A 26,944-nucleotide genomic window follows, 5' to 3' on the forward strand; every position below is an offset into this window, starting at 1 on the left:
AGGAGGAAGAGAAGCATGCTTCTGAGTAGGAAGGGGAAAGGAGGGAGGATTCCTATCTGCTTTAGGGGCTTGAAAAAAGTCCCCAGAGGCTCCCATGGCATGATGTGCATGTGCTGATTGAAGCAGAAGAGCCTGGGAGCATGGGGTGCAGCCACCTTTGCACTGTGGGTTGCTGGTCCCACACCCCACTTTGGAAAATCCTGGATCTGCCCCTGGCAGCATGGATGTAGACAGAAAGGCAGACAGAATAAAAATGTGCAGTACAAATGGGCATGGCACCATGTGCACTATGAAGGTCACACAATGACTGAACCTAGGCTGCTTCCCACCCCACTCAGGCCCTCTGCTATGTATGCACTGGAAGACCATGGGCCTGTGTCTCCCTCTAGTGACTGCTCCACAGTAGAAATTAGTGAGCTGGCATCAGCACCAAGCAAGGTATGTTCATCCTGTACTGCAGGTAGGGGAAGTTCATGCATTTAGATCTATGGGTCCTGATTTAAACCCCGCTGTAATTTTATGTGTGCTTTCCCTTCCTTGAGAACAATGAACAAGAAACGCAGATGTTTCCCAGATTTGGAAGTCTCATGTGTGGTACAAATATGTGTGCATACAGGCAGACACAATCACAGGCTCCTCCAAGAGTCTCTCATCAGATGTGTTGAGGGCTCACAAATAGCTGTCTCGCCTGTGATTGGAGTCCAACTCCCAGTGCCATTTCTAACTATGCTTTCCATCAAGCACTGATATACAGACTCGTTACCAGCATGTACACACACGGAACCACATCGGTGGAACAATTTTACTGCATTGGCATCAGTGGATTAGAAATTGCAATTAGTTTTATTACCCAGCTAGCACAGGCCGAGCAGCTAATGAAGCAAATCATGAGACTGGGGGGAGGAGGGAGGGAGCAGAGTGAAGGGTGGGTGAGCAGGATGAAATATTCATGATTTCCAACCCCCTGCTCTTCACATGGCACAGTCGCGGATGCCGTGCCAGAGTCATATAAATCACCATACTCAGCTGTAGAGCAAAAAACCAAGTGGAAATTAGCTCACCCTCGGAAATGGTGGACAGTTCAGAGAAACAATGACTGGGAAGGGATGAGGCTTGGAGGGGGTGAGGGAGGGACCTGGTAGGGTAGGGAGATGGATGGTGAGATTGACAATGTCCTTGGGGAAGAAGATTGCATCTTAAGGAATAAAAGCACTTGGGAGTGGCAGGAGAATATGCACTATGTCAGGAGCTTTCCAGTAGGGTGTCCTGAGTTAGAAGCTGAGAGAGCTCAATGTGTTTGGACACTGTCAGCATTCAGAGGGAAGAGAGAAGGTTCCTACTAGGTGCTTGCAGATTGATTCAGGGAGGAACAGAGGGAGGTGGTACCTGTATGGAGGGCTGTGAGGGGTATGTGAGGGGCGTGGGCACCTTCCACCATAAATAAGCAAATGACACTAGAAGAGCGGTTCTCAGTAGGGGTGCACCAACAGAGATTTTTGGGGCTGATACTGATAGCCGATTTTTAAAGAGGCATATTGGCCGATACCAATCTGATTTCCAATACAAAGCTCAGGAGCTTGAAGAGCAGTGTCTGGCTGGTAAGTCTGTTGTGGTGGAAGGGGAGGAGGGAGGGAAGAGGCATGGGGCAGGGCAGATCAAGGTCCCTGCAGTGAGGAAGGGAGTGGGGCTGGGGTAGGCACTACCCAGCTGGGGCAGGGTAGGCGCAGGACAGAGCTGCAATCATTCAGGGGGCGTGGAGAGGGGGAAGGCAGCTCCTGCTGCTGTGTACATCCTGGGAAGACATAGACAGTGTATGCCCATGAATCTGCACAGGGCGGTGGGGGCTGGGCCAGGCTGCACTCCAGGAAGGTGGCAGTGGCACTGGGAGCAGGGCTACAGCAAACTTTGGAGTGGCTGCAGCCCACCCCCCCCATAGCCCCCTCCTAGTGCTGCTGCCACCTGCCCCAAGCACAGTTTGGTCCAGCTCCCTCCAGGAACAGCCTGATGCAGCCCTGGCCCCAGCCTGCAGTGACAGCCTGCCCTACCCCACACAGATCCAGGGGCACACACCCCCCCATGCCCTCCTGGGGTGCACACAGTGGTAGGAGCTGCCTCCTGGACAAACCACAGCTCTATCCTGTGCCACCCAGGGAGCACCTGCTGCAGCTCCTGCTGCAGCCCCTCTCCCTCCCTCACCATGGGAGCCTTGATTTGCCCGCCCCCCACACCCTTTCCACCATAATAGACTTACCAGCTGGATGCAGCTCTCCAAGCTGCCAGGCGTGCTCCTCATTGCTTATGTGCTGTGCTGTGCTGCAGCTGTGCACATGCACAGGGCATTTATCAGCCACATTATCAGCCACATCAGGCAAAAAAAGCCGATTTCCGATACAGCCAATTTTCTTTATATCGGTGCCATTCTGATAAGGGACTGAAAATGCACCTCTAGTTCTCACCCTTCTTGGACATGAAGCACTCCTCACTGGTCTTGAGGCACCCCTCCATAACTTTTGTGAATTGAGTGGCACCCCATTTCAGAAATTATTGTATATTAACAGTGCTTATAGCTCCTTGCAGAAGGGCCAGGAAGTAGGGATTGGGAATTGTCCAGGCAGGAACAAGCCTGAGCCTGCTACTTATTTGCTCAGCTTATCAACATCTCCTCACACCTCACACCTTAGGCACCCTTCAAAGGATCTCCTGGCACTCCAGGTTTCCCATCACCCTGGTTGACAATCATTGCATTAGAAGATGCCCAAGTCCTCACTGTCCATTTTCTGGACACTGAAACCCAGCCTGGTACATGGTTCTGCAGTTAGCCACTGCCCCATCAAGGGTGTTGTCATTGGCCTTTGACTGTTAAGTATCTGAGGCAGGACCCTGTTAGCCCCAAGTGGAGAGATGGGGAAAGTCCAGAGCTCAACTGCCAGTAAAGTATGGTATTGCAGGGGGCTCTTTTCAAACATCCCTGAAGCACTGGGTATGGGAGTAGGAAGCTGGGTTCAGAGCAACCATCTGGGACCTAGCATGGCTTCCCCAGAGCCAAGCAAATTGCAGTTTGACACCACAACAGGGGGCTTCTGCCAGAACTGGGCATTGGGGGATGAGGTGGCCACTGCCCTGGCTGTTGAACTGGGGAGCATACCAGGGACCTCCATGGCAAAAGGCAGGAACTGCTGCAGATTGCACTGAAGGTCCATGGCTTGGTGCCTTGAGCATGCATGAACTAGTTTCCTGCCCCCAGGAGCTGGGCGCAGAGGTGATGCTTACCAGTTGGTTGTATAGTCACAAAAGGGATTGGTGTGGCAGGTCCAGCAGGACACAGAAGAATGCCTTTTGAATCTCAAAAGCTGGTTGTGCTAGAACGTTTTACATATCTATAGGATCATCACATTAGAGTGACTGAAGCCATGTGTCTCATGGTCTTTTAAACGTGAAAGGGAAAAAATTACAAAAGTCACAGAGGACCCAGTTTTTGCTGCAGTGAGGAACGAATGAGAGAGGAACTCATATAACTCTAACTATAAGAGTAAGGTGGCCTCTCTGCAGGAGCCACCTAATCTCTGTCTCATTGCCTGGGGTCTCTTGGGGATGCACACTGTCAAAGCAACAAGTTTTCCTGGGAGCAGAGAAAAGAAAGTGAGAGTCTTAGCGCCCCCTTCTGGTTAGTCAGGGCAATGTCCTTACTTGTACCTGCAAAGGAGCTGCATGTAGGTAGAGATCCCTTCCATGGGCAGCACAAAGGACATGGTGAGCCAGGCTCCACCTAGGAGCTGTGACATTTATGCCACTCTGGACGCATGTATGTGAGATGTTTACTGCGGAGCTGCCAATTAGCTCTGCAATAGTCCCAGTGTCTACATGCGCTGCCCTATTAGGCTGCACGAAACTAATTAACTCTACCACAGGTTAGTACTTGTACATACAAGTGCTATCCTGCAGCAGCGTTCTGCTGACATTGACAGGGCTGGCTGGGACATGAGGGTGGCTAGCCCTGCACTGGAGCACCCTCATGCTCTAACCAGCCCCTCTGCAGCACGTTGAGCTAGGCCAGAGAGCCTGGGTTGGCAGGCTGGGTTGAACCCCTGCCCTGGCTGAATGTGCTATGGTCCTGAGCACACATGCAAATGTGGCACCTGGGAGCAATAAACTCCAACTAATAGCATGTGAAGATGCACCCACTGTCAGTTGCTTAGTAGTTTGCCAAGAGTCCAGTTGAGCCCAGCCCAGCAGCCTGGTCAAAAATGAACCAGCTCCTCAACCAGTGTAAAATCAGGCTGTAGAGAAGCGGACTGCAGCAGTGCAGGCAAGTGGCTGAGAGGAAGTGTGTTCTGTGCAGGACTTTGCAGGGGTTAGCAGAAGAGAGAGATCAGGGCTGGGGAATGACCTACTCAAAGCAGCAGGGAGGGAAGATTTTTGCCACTGGTGGCTGGACTGGTTGAAGGGCTGGGTCACAAATGTCTGGCAAGATAGACACAGGGAGAGACAGTAGGCTTGAAGGGTGCGAGGGAGGAGGGGCTGGGTTGGTGGGGACTAAGGGTAGTTATTTGGTTTAAGGCCATAGTGAGCTGTGAGTGAGCATACCAGGTCCTGTATACAGTGGGACACTCTAGACCATTGATTCTTAACCAGGGTGCCATAGTGCCCTGAATTGCTGTGAGATCCTTTTAAGGGTGCTGCAGAGTGAAGCCCAATTTTAGCACTAATCAGTGTGCAAACACCTACAGACGATTCACAAGATAACCCCAGGAATTTCCAGTAGGAATCCAGAGTATGAAACATTTTCAGACCTGTTGTGGATTTTTTGGCTAGGTACAGACAGTCAAAAAGCCTAGGGCTAAATTGATTTAGTCTTTTCAGGTTAGTCTAAATTGCACAGATTAATCTGATAGAGAAGTGAACAAACAGGGTTTTCCTGCGGGGGCGGGGAGGGAATCCTACCCCTGTAAACTGGGGTGCATCCCCACCCAGGCTTGCCCCCCACCCCGTGTCAGGCAGCTCTCACTGCTCCAGCTAGGGAGCAGAGGGGTGGGGCCAGCCCTGCTCTCTGGAGCAGACAGCACAAGCCAGCACAGGGCTGGAAAGCATGCTGGGGGACCGTGATTTAGTTTGAACCAGGAAGAGGTCTGGGACAGAAGTTCAATAAACCTGTTTGACCCAAATCAGTTAAGTCTGATACTACAATCAACCAGGTTTATCTTAAACCAGTTTCGGCCATTTCGAAACTGGTTTATTTGTACTGAGCTTCTGTTCTGTTATAGATTTAAACCAGTTTCTGATCACTTAAACCTGTGTATGTGTAACTTCTGCCCCTAGCCTCTGAGTTCTTTGCAACAGAAAAATTGTTCTAGTATTTTTCCATAGTCAAAAATGAAAGAAAAGCTACAAGCTGGCATTTTCCAAGGGAGAGCTTGAGTCTAAAAAGATTGAGAACCCCTGCTCTAGACAGACCTCTATAGGAAGCTGCCATTTGACCCTCCTTGAGCAGCTTCTGCTTCAGTCAGTTCAGAAACAACATTTCTTATGTGCCTAAATACCATAATACATCCCCTGAGAAATGCCTGCCCAGGTCCAGAGAAGGTTTCCTGTGTGTTTAGAATGCCCTGACCTGAGGGAGATTCAAATCCAGACCTTAGTCTGGGCTGTTCAACAGGGCCCATCCCAACTAGGTGCCCTGCTCCTGAGTGCTGTTATACCGCACACCATGCTTCAGGGAAAGAACACCACAGCTATACCTGCCACAGCGGCTATAGCAGGATGTCCCATTTCCTGTCAGACCCCCAGCTCAAGGAGCTGCTCCTTCTTCTCCCACAAGGCTTTAACATGAGATTGGTTAAAAGATGACTGTTCACTGAAGAGCCCAGAATCGTGGGGATAATGGCCAGTATTAGTGCATTCAGAAATCAAGACGTATATTGTATTGTTCTGATTAGAAGTACCTTTTATTTTCTTCAGAAAGAATTACAAAGATCACACTAAACTCATACATGGGGTCAATCTGCTAATCAACAATCTTGACCTCTGGACTTGCAGATTTTTGTGCATGCGATAACAATAGCAAAGCAGAAATATTTTTCAGTGCAGTTTTTATTTTAGTATTTTTAGTACTGTTAACACTTTGGTTCTTTCTGTGGTTACTTGATTCTCCTGTGGGATTCTGTAAGAGAAACAACAGCTTAAGGTCTTTATTTGTAGTTATTAACTTACGTTAAGGGGGAAAGCTTTTTTTCCTAAAACTGAACGTGGAAATGTCAGGTCAGCTTACATGCAAGCTTATGATCGGAACAACACAGTGAATCAGCTACCACATATCAAAATGCCCATATTTCCACTTGGGCTATGGATGGAAGAAGTTGAAGAACTTTACTTTCAACTTAGAGAGACATTTTCCAACATTTCCTGGCGGTGCTCGGGGAAACAGTGACTTCCCCAATGCCTGCTGATCCCCCCTGACTACTTGTAGAAACCCGAGAGATTTTGCTTCCTTTTTGAAAACACCCAGTTCCATGCCGTCCCCCGCTGCCAGCAGTGCTCAGGTAGAGCTCCTGTGCCTGTCCTTTCCTGGACTGGACTGCCATTTTCTCTTCTTGGTCTGTCCTCTCCCAGAGCAGGCAGGCAAGCAAGTTGGAAGGGCGGAACACTCAGGTCCCAGGATCTGGGCTCTATTTTCTGTGCAGCTTTTGAATGCAAGATTCAGTGAGCATGAAAATGGTGGGAATATTAGCACAGCACACGTCTCCTTTGCATTAGATGGCCCCTGGCCACAACAGGAAAGTGCTTTTCCATGGACGGACATGAAGCTGCTCCAGAGAGCATCTCTGCTTTTCAGTTCCCTTCTTTGCACCTCATTATCCCTGTCTGTAATGCAGGGATGTTGCTGGTTATCTCTAAGGGATGATCAGGTAAATGGAGAGCTTTAGACCTATAAGCCTTGGGGGAGCTGACAGGGCTGTCATGTGAATCCTGGTTGGTAATGCAAGACTCGTGCATCAGCTTCCTCAGTCTCCCTTCTTCTTCCCTTAATTGTGATGCAGCAGCTCCCAGGTAGAAGTACCCCCTTGTTTAGAAAGATGGGTGATGGAAAGCAGCAAAAGCTTTCCTGAGAATGTGAGAAGTGCACGCATGTATGTGTGCACATGGGCATGTGTGCTTACGCATACACAACAGGGAAGGGTAATGGGATCCTGAGGAACAAACAGCTCCCCCTCAGTGTGGCAGATCTGATTTGTGTGTTAGTCCCTGTCCCCGCCTGGTGCTAGGGGAGCTCAGTGCAGAGGCACTGGAGGGGCACTATCGCTGCCTGGCACACTAATTAAAACATTTAATAAAACTCCCTCCGTAGTCACCCATCACCGCACACACAAATTACATTTTATATGTTTTTTATTTACTGTGTCACTTTTAATTAAATCCCTAATCACTTGCTGGAGGGGTGTGGCCTGGCTTTACCTGGCTGGGGGCCAGCTTCAGCCCCCTAAATCTGGAGGCCATAGGAAAGGGACATGAGAATGGATGGGAGAGTCCCTCAGGACACTGCTGTAGAGGGACTCCAGTGACAGTGGAGTCAGACCACATGCATAAGGAGAAAGAGCCCTGTGTTAGTGGATTTAATCCTCTGATTCGATACCACTGACAGTGACACTGGGTGCGTCTATGCATTAAATTAGTGAGACACAAACTCTACCATGGTTTGCACTGGAGTTTATTGCTTCCATGGTTTGTACTGGAGTTTATTGCTCCCCAGCTGGCAGGGAGTCCAGGGGGATCAGCCTGCCAGGCCAGAGCTGCTCTGCCCCATGCTGTAATGCATTACCTTGTAATGCTGCAGGGGCTAGCTGGGGCACAAGGTGCTATAGTGTGGGGCTAGGCAGCAGGCAGTCCCTACACTGTAGCACCCTCATGCCACATCCAGACTTGTCACCATCTACACGTACATTAAATAACTACACCATAGGACAGTACTTATGTCTGGCAATACTGTCCTACAGCATAGTTAGTTAGTTTACTCCGGTTTAATAGCACCACACTTGTAGATGATGATAATTTACATGGAGCTAATTAATCAGCTCTGCAGTAAAGCACCTCGTGCAGATGTGCCCTGTGTGACAGGTCCAGGCAATCCAGCTGGGTTCTGACCCCCCCTAGCGTTCACACTTGCCTTTTAGTTGTGCCTTTGGAACAATAATTGTGACATCCAGCCACCCCCACAGTCATGCTTGTGTCTCACAGATGTCAGTCTGTGTTTGAGGGGGAAAGGCTGGCCCTGACTCCTCACTTGGCCCCTCAAGCCTCAAACCTTTGTTGGGGCTTCTGCCTTCATCCCCTTTCCTCTAGCTGGGACCCCCAGCCCAAGGTCCACTGTCCTGGGCCTCAGCTTCTGGGCTTCAGCTCCATATCACACTCACATGCTCTAGGCCTCTGGCCTCAGTCTCAGGTTTCTTAGGCTCTGGGTCCCTGGTCTCACGTGGCAGTCCTCAGGATCCCAGACCCTAGGCAGCTTGTGCACTGCTCCACCCCTGGGGTCCCCCACTGTCACCAGGCAGTTTGCGTGCTACTCCGCCCATGGGGTCCTGACCCTCACTAAGAAGCTGTATACTGGGTGCCTCTTAGGCACCCTTGTGGTCTCCAAACTGCCCCCATAACCATAGTTTCATAGTTGGTAGGGTCAGAAGAGACCTGAGCAGATCATCAAGTCCAACCCCCTGCCATGGCAGGAAAGAGTACTGGGGTCAAACGACCCCAGCAAGGTGTTCATCCAGCCTCCTCTTAAAGACCCCCAGGGTAGAAGCCAGCACCACTTCTCTTGGAAGTTGGTTCCAGATCCTAGCCGCCCTGACAGTGAAGTGACGCCTTCTGATGTCTAGCCTGAATCTACCCTCAGCCAGCTTGTGACCCTTATTTCTTGTCACTCCTGGCAGTGCTCAGGGGAACAGGGACTCCCCCAATGCCTGCTGGTCCCCTCTGACTAGTCTGTAACAGGCCACTAGATCCCCCTCAGCCTTCTCTTTTGGAGGCTGAACAGGTTCAGGGCCCTTAGCTTCTCCTCGTAGGGCCTGCCCTGTTGCCCCCAGTCATGTGAGTGGCCCTCCTCTGGACCCTCTCTATGTTGTCCACATCCCTCTTGAAGTGGGGCACCCAGAACTGGACGCAGTACTCCAACTGTGGCCTGACCAGTGTCGTGTAGAGGGGGAGGATCACCTCCTTGGACCTACTTGAGATGCATCTGTGGATGCATGACGAAGTGCGTTTGGCCTTCCTGGCTGCATCCCCACACTGTTGGCCCATGTTCATTTTGGCATCAATGATGACTCCAAGATCCCTTTCTGCCTCTGCACTGACACGAAGGGAGTTCCCCAGCCTGTAGGTATGCTGCTGGTTCTTCCTCCCCAGGTGCATCACCTTGCACTTGTCAGCGTTGAAACCCATCCTTTTCTCATCCGCCCACCCCTGTAACCTGTCCAGGTCTGATTGCAGCCAATTCCTCCCTTCTAGCGTGCCCACTTCCCCCCACATCTTAGTGTCGTCTGCAAATTTGAACAGGGTGCTTTTTACCCCCTTGTCCAAGTCACTGATGAAGATGCTGAACAGTGCGGGCCCAAGGACCGGGCCCTGCAGGACCCCACTGCCCACATCCCTCCAGGTCGAATAGGACCCGTCCACCACCACCACTCTCTGGGTGCAGCCCTCCAGCCAGTTAGTGACCCATTTGACTGTGTAGGTGTCAATGCCACAACGTGGTCCTCTGGTCTGAAATGTAAGCGTAACAAATATAAGCAAACTGCTTCGCTAAAAGTTCTTCCTCACTGTGGATCAGTACCCCACCACAGGCTGTACTTCCCCCTTAGCTGTTTTGCTCTTGCTCTCATGGGTAGCTTAGGTATCTGTGGTCCTGTTTTTTTCAGCCTCTTCCCTAGGAGCTCTTCTCCCTCCAGCACCAAAGCCAGACTGCCTCTTCTGGCTCAGGCCTTGGTGTTGTATGCCTCAATACCCTGCTCCCTTCCTATCATGTGGCTCCTCAGCTACACACAGTAGTTTCCCCTTTACAGGTGCCAGCTTGTGCTCCTTTGCCACAGCCCCACACAGCTAGCTTAGCCTGCTCCATTCTCCTAAAGCACCAGGGCCCTTGGCTCCCTGTTAACCAGACGCAGTCTCCACTGGAGATTCTCATGTGTGGGCTAGTGAGTGCTGCCTGGCTGGAGCTTCTCTGACCTCTGCACATGGATAAGTCCCCTTGGCTCCCTTCGGCTGGTAAGGTCAGGCTCATCGTGGTCCCTGTCCTTTTCTTCCTGAGCCTTCTTACTTGGTCCCTGCCCCCCACTGCAGGAAATCATAAGGGAATGGGAGCTGCCCTGCCATTGCAGTTGAAATTTAGTTACTGTTTAGTCCCACACAACTAAGGTAGCTTTGCCAGATCCACCCTGCCTCTTCAGTGTGAATCAGCCATTATGGAGGGCAGGGTGGGGAAGTACACATGGACCATTTAAGTTCCAAGCAGCTTCACTATAGATTGGGCAGTGGCTGTTGTTTTGGATGAAAAACTCAGAGCCCAAGTACAATGATGCACGTACCTAAGTCATCAGGGTCAGTGTCATGTTGAAGCCTGTTTTAGCAGTCACAACGTTACCTGAAAGAAAGTGCTGACATGCTAGAGGAATCCGGATGACCATTGGAAGTTAAGGCTGCAGGACAGTTTCTATTCTAAGCTTCTGCTTAGGGTGACTTTAACCTTTATGAGAATTTTTTCTCTCCTTTCAAGTTGAAAATTTCTAAGAGTGGGCTCTGCCTAAAGGTGATTTTTTATTCATTTCAATTTTAAACAAAACCAGTTTGTGGGAAGGTGGAAAAATCCATATATTCACTGTTCTAAAGCTAAAATACCCTTCAAGTCTCTCTTTTTTAATAGCACCAACAAGGCCAGGAAGCTGAAATTTGGTAGTAAATAGCCCTCAGTTGGAAGTACATTAAAATATTCCAGTGAAAATTATTTTTGAGTTGCTCCATTGAAAATCAGGGCTTATGCATGCATGGTACATTTTGCATGGCATTTTCTTGCTAAGCACATAAAGAGTTTAGCTAAGGTTTCAATTGCACATATCTGCATGGCAGCTCAGCTACATTCTCAACTGCTTAGTTCCCTAAATTACTGCAGACACACAAGAGCCACTTTACAAATGCATTAATGAAAGACAGGGACGGCTGCTCTTTTTCCTGCTAAATCCCACCAGACAGCAAGAGAACAGTGCTAGGAGTCAAAAGGCTCAGAATTCCTCAGGGAAATTTAGCAGTAAGAAAAGGAAATGGTTTTCACAGAACACACAGTTAAACTGGGGAACTCCTTGCCCCTGCAAATCACTGAGGCCAAAACCTCAGGTTGCAAAAGGGTTTGGACATTCCTCTGCAGAGTTATTATCACAAGTGATAGCAAATACAGGCAGGGACATGGAGCCCTTTGACTTTACAGTTTAAAGCAGGATGGGCACATCTAAATACATAATTAATGTGATGCAGTGAACTCTGGTACATATAATATATTCCTCCTGGATGCTACGTTTACACATGGACCTGGGACCACAGCACATTGAACTGGGTTGGAGCAGTCCCATCTGGAAGGGGGTTCTGGGTGTCAGTCTGCCAGGCTGTGGGGCTGTTCCAGCCCAGCTCAACATGCTGTGGAGGGGCTGGCTGGGACACAAAGGTGCTACAGTGCAGGGCTAGCCATCAGGCAGCCCCTGCACTGCAACACCCTCATGCCCCAGCTAGCCCCATCCGCATCTACATGTACGTTGCTGTGCGCTAAAGAATGCCACCCTAGGATACTACTTGTGTTTACAGGTACTAACCTATGACAGAGTTAATCTTGTGCAGCCTAATAGGGACGCACACGTAGACACTGAGACTTTATGGTGGAGCTAATTAGTTAGCTCCTCAATAAACTTCTTGTGTAGGCACACCTGATGAGGCGTAATGTTGGAGTAGATCATAGCAGTTACTACACAATGTTCTTATACATTCTGCTATAGTGCCTGCTGCTGGCCGCTGCTGGAGACCAGGCACTGCCCTAGACAGACCTCAGCTCTGTACCAGCCAGGCAAGTTGGTTGTTCCTTGGACCTTGATTCCCCCCACTTCTCCTAAGCAGCTTCAGTAATACTGTGTACCTCATTGCTCCTGTTTCTTGAAGCCTTCTCCCGCCCCCTATGGAGGTTAGGCAAATATCATTACCCCTTTTTGTGAATGGGTTTATAACCCCCATGGCATAGCAGCACTATGAGCAAAAAGGGATCTTTTCTTTTCTCAGACAGACATGTCTTCATACAGTAATGTATGATGTTTGATCTAACACTGGATCTTGGAGCAATGCCCATGCAGAGTTTTGATTTCTGTAGGTACCATAGATTTCTTGCTTCACTGTGTTAACTTCCCTTCTGCCCTCAGCTTAATGCCTCCTACCAAAGGTGGCTTGGGTGGGGAAAAGCATAGGAGAGATCAGCAGGGAGAGGAGTGGGTGAGCATCTAAAAACAGCCACTTTTCTAGAGGAAAGTTTTGATTTAAAAAGAAAACAAGAGAGTAGGTACTCAGAGGAGCAGAAGAGGTTGGCAGCTGGGCTACAGTGGTGTGGGTGTCATGGTGGGTTAAATATTTGCAATCCCTGGAGCCGTTTGTTCCAGTAGAAGTAGAACTGTCTCAAACGCTCATCCTCAAGGTTCTGTGCACTGCATTATTGTCAGAGATCTTGATACGCTGACTCCCTGTTGGCATGGTTGGGGGAGGAGGGCACAGTGAATTCTGCAAAAGCAAAGGTTTGCCCATGAGTCACTGGAATATCTGTGTTACTAGGGCATGCCCCAGGAACTGGATTTAGCCAGTGACCCTGAACAATTATGACCACTGCTTAATTGGGACAATATTGGCAGAAATTTAGTAATGAAAAGTAGTTTAACTGGAAGTAACCAGGTGTGAAATTGGTGGAAAAATTTTAACACTGACCAGAATCTCAATCCAAGGCACCTGGTTTCTGGTCATCTGGGTGAAGGATGCCAAGGGGGTCTCCAGATACTGTGAATTCTAGAATTTGCCTACTCTGTCTGCAGATATTTTGCAAACCCAGAAAGCTTCAGAGACCTGCAAAATGTAGTAGGTTCTCTTGCTTTTTTCTTCTTCCTTTCTGCATTAAAAATAGCTAGAAACTTCCATACCAGTATTTTATCTTAAGGGCACATCAGAGTTGGGTCCTTAAATGCTCAAACCATGTTTTTTTACAACCTTGGTTATGGGTGTTGCATGTTTTGATACTACTTTTCACTCTGCCTACAGCTGAGATGCAATTGGCATGTTTTATATAGTACCTAGCATGATGGTGCCTTGTCCTAATTGGTGCTACCACATTATAAGTGTTGAATATAAGTGCAGATATCAGGGACAATGTAGACAGTCCTTTTTTCCTGTGGTCCCTGCTTATGGCTCCCCAGACAAGTAATGATTGCAGCAGAGCGAGTTGGTTCTGATGTGCCTTGGGGCTTTGAGAGCAGGACAGATAAGTTGCTTAGAGGGGAGATGTTATAGGAAGGATTTCAGCAATAAACAGATAAGACAAAAAAGTAAAAGGGGAAACAGAGGCACAGAGAGGAGAAAGTACTTGCTCCAATCAGAGACATGTCCGAGCAAACAACTGAGGTCTGACTCCCAGTGTACAGCTACACCATGGGGCCACTCTGCCATGTGCAGTTTTAACCACAGCCGCCACCATTCAGCTCCACTCGGTTGTTATTATCTTGTATGGGAATGTTTGGGACTGCTTACAGCTGAAGTCAGAGGAGGCGTTGTGGTCCAGCAAAGGAAACATTCAGCATAAGGGATGGGGAAACGTGGGAGGCTTTAGGAAATACAAGATAGAGGTCACAAGCAGTTGTGTAACTAAGGGGGTGGGGAGCGACCAGGGCCCTAGCCCTGGGTGCTGGTGGTGATGGGGTGCAAAAATAGCAGCTGCCACCTCTCTCAGCCAGGCTATTGTACATGCATCACCATCACTCAGGATGCAGAACTGCCCACTGCACTGTGCCCACTAGTCAAACTGGAGACTGGTACTGAAGTATAGGGGTGTCATACCTACCTGTGAGGCATCTGGCCATGACCACCCATAGAGACAGGTCACCAGCCTGGACAGACCACTGGTCTTGTCTGTTTTGGCAGCAACTTTATCCTAAGCCAGGGGTGGCAAACCTGTTGGTCATGCCACACATGGTATGGGCGACCTCTGTGTATGGCCCATGGCAGATTGGAGAGAGAGCAGGGACCACAACTGCAGATAGGGAGCACAGGGAGCAGAAAGCAGAGCAACAGACCAGGCAAGAAAAGGAAATTGGAGTGACACACAGAGAGGGAGCAGAGCTTACCTTGTGGCATGCCTGCCAAAAAGGTTGCCACCCTCTCTCCTAGGAGAATCTACACCACTGGTGGAAACTCGCCAGGCAACTGTCCTGTACTGGGGCCAGAGAGGAGAGAGGGACTAATGGCTACCACAGCAAAACAGAGGGACTAATGGCTACCACAGCAGACTTTCCCCTGAGTGATTTCTGTCACTGCTGCAAAGCCTGCAGGCTCTCCAACCCCCACCTGCTCACCATGCCTCAGAACTTCTCCAGCAGCATGTTGCCAGCAGCCACTCCAGAGCGGCCAGCTGCATTAAGGCCTCATGCGGAGCACTGGCCATCCAACCTCACTAATCCATCCTCTTGACAGCACTGACATTTGGAATTGACAGCTGAGCGCCTGCCACTGGAGCGCCTTTGTTCCTCCTGTGCTCCCCACTGGGGACTGTTTTGTGTTTATTTTGTTACACCCACGGCCTGCCAGGCCAGCATCTCACAGACATGGTTACTGTCACCCTGGAGCCCGTAGCATCTGAGACAACAAAGCCCATGTTATTTTCTAAACTAGGCCCCAGCTAATGCAGGCAGTACTGGTCTTTGGTGACGGCTTGCTACCCAATAGAGTACCTCCGTGCCCTCCCACCCTGCTGGAGCTGAATCACTTCCATTATGACTATACTGATAGTTAGGACTGATCTTGATTTGCCTTTCAACCGCCTATATTGTAAAACCCTGAGCTCAGCTGCCTTGTGAGTGTCTAGCCCCAGGGTGGGCAAAATGGCAGATCTGGCTGGTGGCTGGACTCCATTTCCCAGCAGCCCTGCCCACAGTCACTGTGGTCGGTTTCCACGGAGACCCCAGCAGTGGCAAGGCCCTAACAGTGTGGGGCCACAGTTTCCACGGAGACTAGCTCCAGCAGTGCTGGCAGGGTGTGTGGCTGGGCAGGGAGCTGCTCTGGGGCCAGGGCCAGGATCTTGCCGTGGTGACATCGTGTTCCAGAGCCAGGGCAGACCTGTGATCTGCTGCCTGCACTCCCCTGCCCACGGGGCATGCAAGCTGCAAGGAAATGGAATCTACTGTGGGCCTGATCTACAGTGGGCTGGATTTTGCCTGCCCCTGATGTAGCCCAACCCTGACAGCCCTGCTGGACTTACAGATAAGAGACTGACTGTCCCCCCACTTGCCTTCCAGCCCATCGCTCTGTGCAGTTTTTGGAACGTGCCTCTGCTCTGCACATCACTTACACGAGTTCACCAGCAACAACCCCAGAATTCCCTGTCCCTGCCTCCCCACCCCCTTGGCATCCCCCTTCTGCTCTCTGCTGTCTGCAAGCAAATACAAACCCAGGCGAGACAAGTAGTCCACAGAAGAACTCTTCAAGGCAACCTGGGACACATCTCAGGGCTGTGGGTGAGCAACAGGACATGCAATACCAACAGTTCTCAGTGAGGGCTTCAGGGGAAAGAACAGCCCATATGGCTAGGGCTAATTGAGGCAATGCTAGAGCTGTGAGTCTGAGTCTTGCACTGAGCTTGCTCTGAGTGGCTGCTCTCAGTTGCCTCAGCCATAAATAGGTGCCTGGTCATTCAATACAGTCAAAAATGGTCCAAGGTGAAGCTAGCCACATTACCTACAAAGCCTGGCATGCTTTAGACTGCTGGACTTTTGACCATAATGATGAGCAAGGTAAAATAACCTGGCCAAACTTAAGTAAATCAGAAGAAAGGTTACAGATGTCATCTATAACTCTCACAAGTGCTAGGCAGCCAGTGGGTGTCCTATTTTGCAGTGGAAAAAATGTTGACTGTTACAGAATATTGGACTCATGAGAAAAGCCAAACCTGGATTTCAGTGCAAGCTTAGCATGGATTTTGGGAACAGCCTCTGAGAAAAGAGCTGGACTCTCGAGTGCAGCCCTGGCAGGGCAAGGACTGGATCTGGACTGCAGTGCCTCTAGAATGGGCTCCAGGTACAGCCCCTTTGCAGAGGGTCTGCCTGGAGCAGGTTTTTATGGGTTCATCATCTCCCAGATAGCCCTTGACATTTATACTCAAGTGCCACAGTTGCTGCTTAAGGAAGATTAAACTCCCTCAGATAAGGTCATTGAGAATGCAGAGAAGCCAGAAATAGTCCTATGGCCAGAGGGCTGGTGCTTTAACAGAACAGAGTGGGCCCTGAGGGAGTGGCCTTGCTGGCTTGGTCAGTGCTTCCAAGCATGTATAACGCCCTCATTAGACAGTTTCCCAATAGCCCTACTGGGATGTAGGAACAGCACTGCAGGAGGGGCCAGCAAAGCAGGGGACAGAGAAATCACATTCAAAACTGGCCAAAATGTGGAAACCGAAAAAGCACCTGCTGTTTTTGCCCTGAGCCCTCATATGACAGGCTTGCCCAGTTCCCTGCCCTCCAATGCAGCACAGGGTGGGAGTAAGCCCTTGCAGAGGAGAGAGGTGGAGGGGAGGGAGCCTGGTCTTCCTGCCCATGCACACTTACCAGAGTAAGGAAGAGTTGTTCTTCCACACTGGTTTTGATGCGCTTGCAGCAGTAGGAAGCAGCAGGGTTGGAAGCTAAAAGCATTTGTACACGTGCTTGCGTTGCACCACCGGGTGCTTTTAAAAGCATCTGGCGCTGCAGCGCATACAGTTGTATAAGTGGCAAAATGCGCATCAGCACTGAGAAAATGGTGGTGGCGTGCTTTTGAACTAAAACACCTCAAAGGTGTTCTGGTTCAAAAGCGCACTGCTGCCATTTTCTGTGCACTGATGTGAATTTTGCTGCTTATACAGCTGCATGAGGCTCAGTGCACATCAGCTCATGTGCGGAGCAGACTCTATTAATTGAATCTGCTCCAACTTGCCGGATCTCAAGCGCATCATGGAACAAGATGGTAAGTGTATAAATGCCCTAAGGGGCCCTGTTTGTGGAATTTTTTTGCCTTTGGTTTAGTGCTAGGTCAGTTACAGCTCATCTTTCAGGAAGGACATTCAAACTGACCACAGTGCAAACTGTTTGCTGTGCATTGAAGCTTTTCAACTGTCTTCTGCAAAGCTGCTGTGGCTGAGCGTGTAGCCAGCACGGGACAGACTGTGGGACAGGAAATGCTACACTCTTTTGTACAGAGGAGAAGAAATTGGTTTCTGGTTTCTTTTTTGCCATTTCCCACCTGCCACCATGCCCACGTTTAGACAACATCATTCATTATATGCAGCTTCAACATTCACGTTGGAAGCCTCATCCAGCCCCCAGACAGGCTGGCAGGCACTGTTAGCATTGTCTGTCTGCTCTCAGACATCACCACTCCACCACACTAGAGACATTGCTGCAGGCACTGGGTAGTGTAGAGAGTTGCTTCTTTGTGTCTTCATTGATTTTGGGAGGGTGCTGGGAGGCATGCAATATATATATATTTCAAGTCCCTCAGAGCAGAGAGGCTGAGACCCCCTTCCCAGTTCTGTGGATATGGAGATCATGCTTGTCTGTGAATAGAGATGCACATCCCCAAGCTCTGAAATGCATGTGTGGGTTGACATCTAATGCTACTGCTGATAGAGGGCCACAAGGAGCCAGGGCTAGGAGGGCCATTGGGAGCTCAGTGGCCTGAGGCAATTGTTCAGCTGGGGCTGCGGTTTGGGATTTCATCCAAATGAAAGAAAGGAAGTGGGGAGGGGATGGGGACAAAAAGGGAGAGGTCCTTCTACAGGCTGAACAAAGGAGCTGCAAAAGGAGAATGGGAAGGAGAAATGGACTGGGCAGAAATGGAAATGAAGGCAGGTATATGTAGGGGGCCTCAGGCCAGGGCTCAGGCCTGCTAGGCTCTTTTCCAGGCTCTGCTGCTGCTTCAGTGTGTGGCCTAGGACAAGTCACTCCTCCTCTCTGAGCCATTTCTGGTAAGTGAAGCAGGAGAATTCAGCATGCCTGTCCCCTCTGCACGTCTGGAGGTGCCCCCAACTGCTTGGGTGGGGAAGACAACACACCATCTATGGCAGGGGCAGGCAATTACTTCGGGCAGAGGGCCACTTACCAAGTTTTGGGAAGCTGTCTAGGGCCACATGAGTAGCCCCGCCCCTTGACAGTTGCCCCGCCCCTGATTGCCATATTGGACCGGAAGTTGACCTCCTAGCCCCTGACCTTTGCCATTGGAAGTCCCTCCCCTTGCCCTGGAAGTACTGCTTTTGGGAGGAAGGGTGATGTGATCTGGAAACCTTGGAAAAGATATAGATGTGTACACCCACCCACCCACGAAACATCACTATAACCTATTTTAATTTTATTTAAAAATATTTTTCTACTGATTTATGTATTTACAAAAAGTGTATCTAGAGGTGGCTGCATAATAGCTTAAAATATAATCCTACTGTGTGTTTTGTGTGGGCCGCAAGGGGTAGAAGTGGCGGTGTGGTTGGGAAGAATGTGTGTGAGTTTCAGTGCGTGTGCGCGTGCGGTGAGGTGTGAGTATGGTGGCTGGGTGTGTGCTGAGAGAGAGCCGGGGTTGGGCTGCCAGCTCCATAGCATGCAGTTGTAACACACTGCATGTGAGCCTCCCACGATGCAGCCAGGCAGACCCCATGCTCAGGCCCTGTGTTTCTACAACCCCACCCCAGGTCTCTGCCAGTCCCAGGGCACTTACACAGGCTCCATGTTTCTGCCTGCCACCACCTTTACCCCGTATTCCCTCCTGCAGGCTTGCCCGCTGCTCCCTGCAGCCCCCCACTTCCTGCGGTGCTCCCTGCAACCCCCACTGGGGCCCACCGCCTGCCGCAGCCCCGCTGTGACTCCACCGCCTGCCGCAACCCTGCCACTCACCGTGGCTCCACCATCTGCTGGAGCCCCCTGCAGCTATTGCCCACTGGGGCCCAGCCGTGGCCTGCCACCTCCTGGGGCCTGCTGCCTTCCCACTGTCCACAGGGCTCAGCTGCAGCTCTGCTATCTGTCAGGGCCTGCTGTGCTGCCTGCAGGGGCCTGCCGTGGCCCCACTGCCCACTGGGGCTCTGCCACCTACCTGGTCCTGCTGTGGCTCTGTCAGCCACTGGCTCCTGCCACTCAGCGAGGCTCGGCTATGGCTCTGCCACCTGCCGGGGCCCGCCACCTGCTACTGCTCTGCCACCCGCTGCAATCCCACCAACTGCCAGGGCCCGCAACCGCTCTGTTGCTTGCCGTGGCTCTGCTGCTTCCCGGGCCCCACCACTCCGCTGCCTCCCAGGGCCAACTGCAGCCCGGCCATGGCTCTGCCACATGTCAGGGCCCACTGTACTGCCTGCGGGGGCCTGTTGTGGCCTTGCTGCCCACCAGGGACCACTGTGGCTCCGCCACCTGCTGTGCACCACGTGGGTCCCGCCGTTCCCCGCAGCTGCCACTTCCCGTGCTGCTCGCCACAGCGCCGCTCCTTGCAGCCCCCACTGCTCCCTGCAACCATCACTTCCAGCCACTCTTACCTCATTTTCCACTCAGAGGGAGGGATGGGGAACAGCCCCAGGGGCAGAGGCCAGAAGCCGCAGAGGCTTCTGGTTGGGGGCTGAGAGCAGGAAGGGGGTGGGGAGCTGGGTGGAGCTGGGCTAGCTTTGTTGCTTAGCCACGGGCTCCCGCTGGGTCCGGCTGCCGCTGGTCACCTGTCATCTTTGACAGGCGGCCACAGGCAGATATAAATTAATTTTCTAAAATTTTTAAAGGCCCTGCAGGCCAGATGGAATGGGTTGGATCTGGCCTGCGGGCCGTATTTTGACCACCCCTGATCCATAGAGATCCTGCAAGAGACTCACAGGCTAGACAGCTTTTTTGGGGGTCAGACCTTCTTTGTCTTCCTCAGCTTGGTCAGGTCCCTGTTCCCACCTCCCAGCCCTTGAGTGCTGTAGTGGTTAATCACTGGACTTCCTCCCCTTGAGCTCTGTCCATAGAGGCTCACTGAAGAAGCAGCATTTTTTAAAGAGCAGGTTGGCCGCAGCAACTAACCACATGCCTGTCCCACACACTCTGACAGCCCCGATCCATTTGATTAATCACAGTGTCAGTCTGCTCAGAGCTTATCATTTGCCTTAATAGTTGAATAATTTAAAGCCTCCGTTTGCTGGCATCTTAATTGCTTTTGCGCTGGGTGTGAGGGCCAGCACGAATGTAGAGCGGGGCAGGCCCTGCAGGGCTCCTTCCTCTCATTCCCTGTCTCTCGGAGGCTGGCTGACAGAGGAGGGATTTGAATGAAGCCCCTGTGGGGGACAGACCCAATTTATTTCCCCATCTGCTCTGGGTACCTGGCGGCAAGCATGTTCCAAAAGCTTGAATGTGTATCCTGCAGCTCCAGAGTGAAGCTGTCATTTCATGGGAGAAAGGGATTCTTTGACTAAGACAGTGAGATCGAAAGCCAAACATATGCCTGGGGTGATCACATAGAACTGTGGAAGAAGAGGCCTAGAGTCTCTACCAACATCTGTTGATTGAAAAGGAAGCCTCTATAGAGGCTCACCTCTTCCTCGGAAGTATGCAGCAAGCTTGAAAGACAAATTATGATGCATATATAGCACTTCCCCTCCAACCTCAACCATGCTGGGGATCAAACCAGAGACCTCCAGAGCCAAAAGCCTGACTGCCTACAGCAGGGGTAGACAACGTTTTTTGGCCAGAGTGCTGAAAAAAAAACACAATGTCTACCTTGGAAGGTGCCAGAGTGCCAGCATGCCAGAAAAACAAAATGGGGAGGAGGGTGTGGTACATGGCAGGACACATTGCATATTAGTATATTTAATAATCATAAATGTTGCCTTTGTTGGTGTGTACTTTTTTGTTAACCATGTTGCAGTGAGGGAGAGTGTGAAAAAAGAAAAAGAGAAAAAAAAAAGAGGAGAGAGAGAGAAAGAAGAGCAAAGAGAACCAGGCACATACACACGCACATAGAAAACCATACATGCACACAGAAAACCCCACACATGCGCGCGCATGCACACACACACGCAGAACCATATAAATAACCTGACACCATCATGAGTTCACTGGCATGTTGGTGGGGCTCCTGCTAGAGCTCTCCTTGTGCAGCAGGTTCTTTGAGCCCACCAGTATGTCAGCGTGATCACTGGCTGGAGCCACTGCATTCGTGCAGCTCCAGAGCCCAAGGGGGCAAATGCTGCCACCACTTTTACCTTCTTTTCCCTCACTAAGCTCCAGCAATGCTTTTCTATGCAACCCTCAGTCCATTTCTGATTGTACAATTTGTCCCACTTACAAAGGTTGAGCACCACTGCTGTAGGAAAATCACATGCTAGCAAGGAAGCAGTGTATTGGGCAGCCGCAATGCATGAGATCCATCTGCTCAACCTATTGTATTGTACCATCCACCAAGTTCCCCAGTTTTGATCTGCCTGCAAATGCACTCAAGCCTGGATCTGAACCCACCTGCTGTCCCCAGCACTGGTCACAAAGAGCTTTCCTTGGAGGTAGAGGACAGCTAGGCGGTACAACCACCTGTCTGGTTTCTGGCTTTTGTCTCCTGGCCGATCACTTCATCCTATTGATAGAAACAGCTTCTGTTTGTGACATGATCTGTGGAATTGGGAGTATCTCAGTGAGGGTCAGAGGGCCAGAATCTTAAAAGGTGTTTAGGTGCTCAATACCCGGTGAGTGAGATGCTTACATAATGAGCCAAAGACTAAATGCTGGATAATCACTAGAGATTTGGTTAAACAATAAGTATGGTTTTAATCCATTTCTGCTGTAGCAACCCAGGACTCTGGCTCATGACAGCTTTCTCAATGATTAGAAACCCAAGAGGAGGCTAAAGGGCAGGTTTTCACAGGCAGAAATAACAGGCTGGTCAGCCTGTGTGGATTGGGCACTTACCTGCATTGCCCTTGAAAAATCTGTCTCACTCTCAGCAGAAGTTGTTCAGTCACCATCCCCAGTGGTGTTCAAGAGGAGGTTGGACAAGTACCTCGTTGAACTCATTTGAACCCAATTACCTCCTGCCTATGGCAGGGGACTGGACTTGATGATCTTACAGGTCCCTTCCGGTCCTACTATTCCATGCTTCTGTGTGCACAAACACAAAGAACCAGAACAGACACATGCACGCACACATCCAGAACCAAACACAGACACACAGAATCAGAGGCAGATGAACACACAGAACCAAATGCATGAGTGCACAGAGCCGGGCTGCTGGGCCACCTGACAAAGTTTGACCCAGCAATGCCCTGGGCCTGCCGGAGCCCCTGTGCTTCCCTGGGGAGCCAGCCCCTGGGCTGCAGCATGTCCAGCTGAGGCCCCAGCCCAGAGCCCACCCACGTATTTCATGCAGCTAAGCCCACAAAAGTGCCGTGCTTCTGGCATGGGGCAGCACCAGCCTCATCCCAGTAGTAGGGCTGGGCCAGTGCTGGGCTTGGAGCAGGTGGAAATCAGGCAGGCTCAGCTGCAAGCAGCCCAGGCTTCATAGTTGGCAGCAGCCACCCAGAGCTGAGGCTGGCTGCAGCCAGGAGGTTGCAAACAGCTGCGCACGCACCTTGGAGCAGACAGTGGAGTGGGGCCTGAGGCAGCACAACCCCGGCCTCTCTCCTGTTTGTGGCACAGAGCTAATGACTGGGTTCTGGAGCCCAGCACAGCTGTTTGTAGCCAGCCTGGGCTCTGGGCAGCTGCAGCAAGCAGTGGGCAGGCTACAAACAGCTGTGCCCAGCTCTGAAGCCCCACCATCAGCTCTGTGCCAGCAGCAGGGGAGAGACCAGGGTAGTGCTGCCTCAGGCCCCTCCCTCACCGTCTGTTCCAGGGCATGCATGCATGTGCCAGTACAGAGCTGATGCTGGAGCCCGGTGCAGCTGTTTGCAGCCTGCCTGCTGCACCCAGCCCTGGCTCTGGGTAGCTGCTGCCAACCACAGAGTCTGGGCTGCTTGCAGCAGGGCTTGCAGTTTCCCAGCCACCTGCTGGAAGCAGCCTGGGCTCTGTGGTTGGCAGCAACTACCCAGAGTCAGGGCTGGCGGTGGCATGCCAAGCAAAATGGCCTGGCATGTCATGCTCAGCACACATGTCGGGGATTGCTGACCCCTGGCCTACAGCTTGAACAAAGAATCAGGCCCTCAGTGGCTTGGTTATAGTGGGATATGGTGAAGCCCCTGTCCCTAACTCATGGCATGTGGACCTGATTCTGCAATCAGGTAGATCTGGGAATAAAGTTTATACCTGTGATTAACTCCTGCAGGGCAATGACAATCACAGAACGAGGTGAGGCTGAGTTTGCAGGATTCAGGGTACAGCAGTAAGAAATTGTGATGTCTGGTGAGGCTTTTGCCTCTGGTTAGCTCCAACATCCTTTATAGCTTGACCAAAGTCAGCTTCTGCATTGACAAACATGTGCTTCCAGCAAAAGGTTGTTTCCCTTTATGAACAAGTTGCAGCATCCCAGAGCCAGGGTGGGTATAACATGGTGGTAAGTAATGATGAGACATAGAAGATGAAGGAGGCAAATCCCAAGCCTGCAGGGCAGCAACAATTGAGGCACTGGCAGAGGGAATGAAAGGGATGGAGGGCATAGGGGCCAAGCAGCTACAGTGTACAGAGGCTGATTAGTGAGAATACTCATGGGGGTCAGATGGGGAGGGCAGAGCAGGGATGCTGCAGAGAATGGCTGCATCTTCTCCCATGGAACCAAGGAACCATGATGGGTTTGCGATGGGCTTGCTTGCTGGGCTCCTCCCATGGCCAGTATGGTGAGAGGTGGTGCAGATAGAGCTGCACAATTCTGTGCTGACTCATGGCAGGCAGCCCAGGGTTTTTGCCCATCTGAGGGTAGTTTCTGGGTTCCCCACACATCATGATAGCAACTGGAAGCTGCTGTTCCTGAGCCTCTTCTATCTGCCATTGAGTGAGTGTACCATCCTGAGAGTCCTTTCTGTCCTATCCCTTCTTCCTTTGCCCTGCTGCTGGACAGAAAGCAATCCCCCTTCCCCCTTGTCCATGCATTGCAGGAGGCAGCAGAGCCAGGACTGAGGCACACAAGCTGCTGTTTAAGTCCTGATGTGTAGTGAGTACTGGGACAGGATATGGCCTCAGGCCATCCACATGGCTGTTCTTAGAGACTCTGGAGCAGGGACTGCTGGGTATTTTTGCTGTCTTGAGCATCACAGTCAATAGAGCAACACCAGGTTACATCAGTGGCTGCTCTAGCCCACAGAGTCCAAGTCTGTTTGTACTAAGGACCTAGAGCTACCACATTCTTTTCCCCATATGCACTGAGACACCTGTGCACTTTCTCTCTTGCAGCTACCGTGATCCTCAATGAGCTGAACTGGACCCAGGCCCTGGAGGATGTGTTCATTGAAAACCGGAAGAAAGATCCATCTCTGCTGTGGCAGGTCTTTGGCAGTGCCACGGGCGTGACCCGCTATTACCCAGGTCTGTCATGTGAGCAGTGTGGCATCAGGGGAAGGAGGGAAGAGGAGCACTAAGTGCTGCTCAGCATGGAACTGAGGGACACAGCAGCCTTTCACCTGTGCTGGGAGGGATAGGGCCCATGTTATAAGGGGTAGCAGCACAGTTTCCTCATACCTCACTGCATGTTCTAGCTGAAGAGCTGACAGGCCATGTCTGGCAAAGCTGAGAGTCATGGTCCTGCACCCCTCCCCTCTGTTCTATATCCCCTCCTCTCCTGTGAGGGTGGATTGGGAGGAAGTTATCTGTGGGAAAAGGCAAGGGGAAGTGGGAGCATTATGCTGCTTTCATTCCTAGTGACCTAGCATGCATGCTGTAGGACTCAGGGGGATGGCTAGGAAACAGGACTTTAACATGCCTGTGGACAAGTTTACTCCTTGAAACACTGCATGTGTTATTCTGAGGTCACTAGTTGGTCTCACCTAGGAACATTTCAATAGGAGACTGGAAACTTAGTGAGGGGTCATGCTTCCCACCCTAGTCCTTACCCATCCTGTCCCTGTTTTTCATTATTCTCTCCCTCTCTCTGTTTCCCTCTTTCTATGTCTCCAGCTACCATCATCCTTCCTTTGTCAGGAACTTTATCTCTTGCTCCCCCAGCCAATCTCCTTCTGTCCATCACTCCCGTCCTTTCACTCTGTCCCTTCCCCCACCCTTCACACACTTGGTTCCCTCATCCTTGTTTCTCCCTTGCCTTGCCCTGTATTTTCCATGGGTCCAACACTTCCATTACAAACAAGGCTCCCTCTGATGTCCACAGCAGTTTTGCTTCTGTAGGCAGGACAGCATCATGATGGCATCCCCATCTGTTATCTATACCTGCCTCACACATCAAGGTTTCATAATTCTTCTTGCTTCTGTTTTCATTGCAGCCACCCCATGGAGAGCACCTAATAAGATCGACCTGTATGATGTCCGCAGGAGGCCTTGGTAAGGGGGATGGGGAGAATCCAATCGGGGGGGGGACCCAAATATGGATGACAGTTAGTGGGTGTGTCTACATGAGATGCTACTGCACATTTATTTAATACTTGTATAAGCAAATACTAAATAAATGTGTAGTAACTGGAGTTACTGTGTAGTAGTGCCAGGGAATGCCTTTTGAGTGATGCTGCTGCTCAGCTTAATACTACTGCACAGTAGCATCTTGGCACAGTTTTTGCCATGCGACGCTACTGCACAGTTAGCGTCTCACATGGATACACGCAGTGAGATGCAGGCTAGTGTACCATAAAGCTCATCATCAGAAAGGTCAGCAATGGGGATGGGGATGGGTCCAGTCAACTATGGGTCCAAACACGTCTGCATGCTGAGGAATCTCACTGTAGGTACAGACTGCCCCCTGAACACCTTCCCCCTTCCTCCCCTCCCCCCCAATCTGTAAAATAGGTCAGCACAAGGCCATCCTGCAAAATCAGCTTTGAGGGTGTCTGGAAGTTCACAGAAACTTGCAGCTTGGTCCCTTGTGTCACTGGCTGAGATCCAAGATTAGCATGTCACAGAGAGGGAACAAAAAGTAGAACAAACAATAAGGTGGGCAGGCTGGGCTGCCATGAAATGTGTCTGCCCTTGTCCTCTGGGGCCAGCAGTTCATACACCCACCCAGCCTGTCCACTCCTGTGCTGGAAAGAGAGTTGGGAAAGTCCGAGTGCTTCTGCTCTCCAGAGACAGCATTTCCCTTGGGAGAAGGGGTGGCAGTTCAACTCTGGCTCACTCAGTGGTGAAATAATTTATGATAGTGATCCTGGAGTAAGAAAAGGGTGGTGGCATCCATCCTTGATGGATAAAATGCCATTCCCACTCTTGTCAATGCAGATACTGATATCACTCATACCAAAGTCCAGGCCTGTGTTGATTCCTGCTGAGATCTTGGCCACAGTGATGTCTTGTGGTAATGGGCTTCATAAACTAACTGGGCCCAGCTCCAGGTAGTTGAGTCCTTCTTCACAGGAGGACCATCAATTAGAATTCACCAACTTTTGATATGCAGATTTTGGTTTTTTTTCTATTCTCGAACGTGACATTTCCTGACATTGAAACTATTTGGAAAGAAGAATTTGCCATTCTGCTGGCCAAGCAGGAAGGGCAAAAGGAAGCACACAAGCATATAAGCAACAACGCTGTGCTTAAAATTAGAAGCTTAAACAGTTCTGAAACATGGAAACTGTTGAGAAGAT

General features: G+C 50.8%; 1 protein-coding gene across 1 annotated transcript in view; it reads left to right on the top strand.

Annotated features, from left to right (window-relative positions):
• The window catches only part of CACNA2D2 (calcium voltage-gated channel auxiliary subunit alpha2delta 2), a 719,777-nt gene that overhangs the window by 538,415 nt on the left and 154,418 nt on the right, over window positions 1-26,944 (top strand). Inside the window, exons 7-8 of the mRNA XM_090021767.1 lie at window positions 24,600-24,731; window positions 25,640-25,697. Coding sequence (XP_089877893.1) covers window positions 24,600-24,731; window positions 25,640-25,697 — 190 coding nt within the window. The remainder of the gene's footprint in view (window positions 1-24,599; window positions 24,732-25,639; window positions 25,698-26,944) is intronic.

This window comes from Crocodylus siamensis, chromosome 11 (genome assembly GCF_052110815.1).
Source record: "Crocodylus siamensis isolate JL-2025a chromosome 11, ASM5211081v1, whole genome shotgun sequence".
Classification (NCBI taxonomy): Eukaryota; Metazoa; Chordata; order Crocodylia; family Crocodylidae; genus Crocodylus; species Crocodylus siamensis.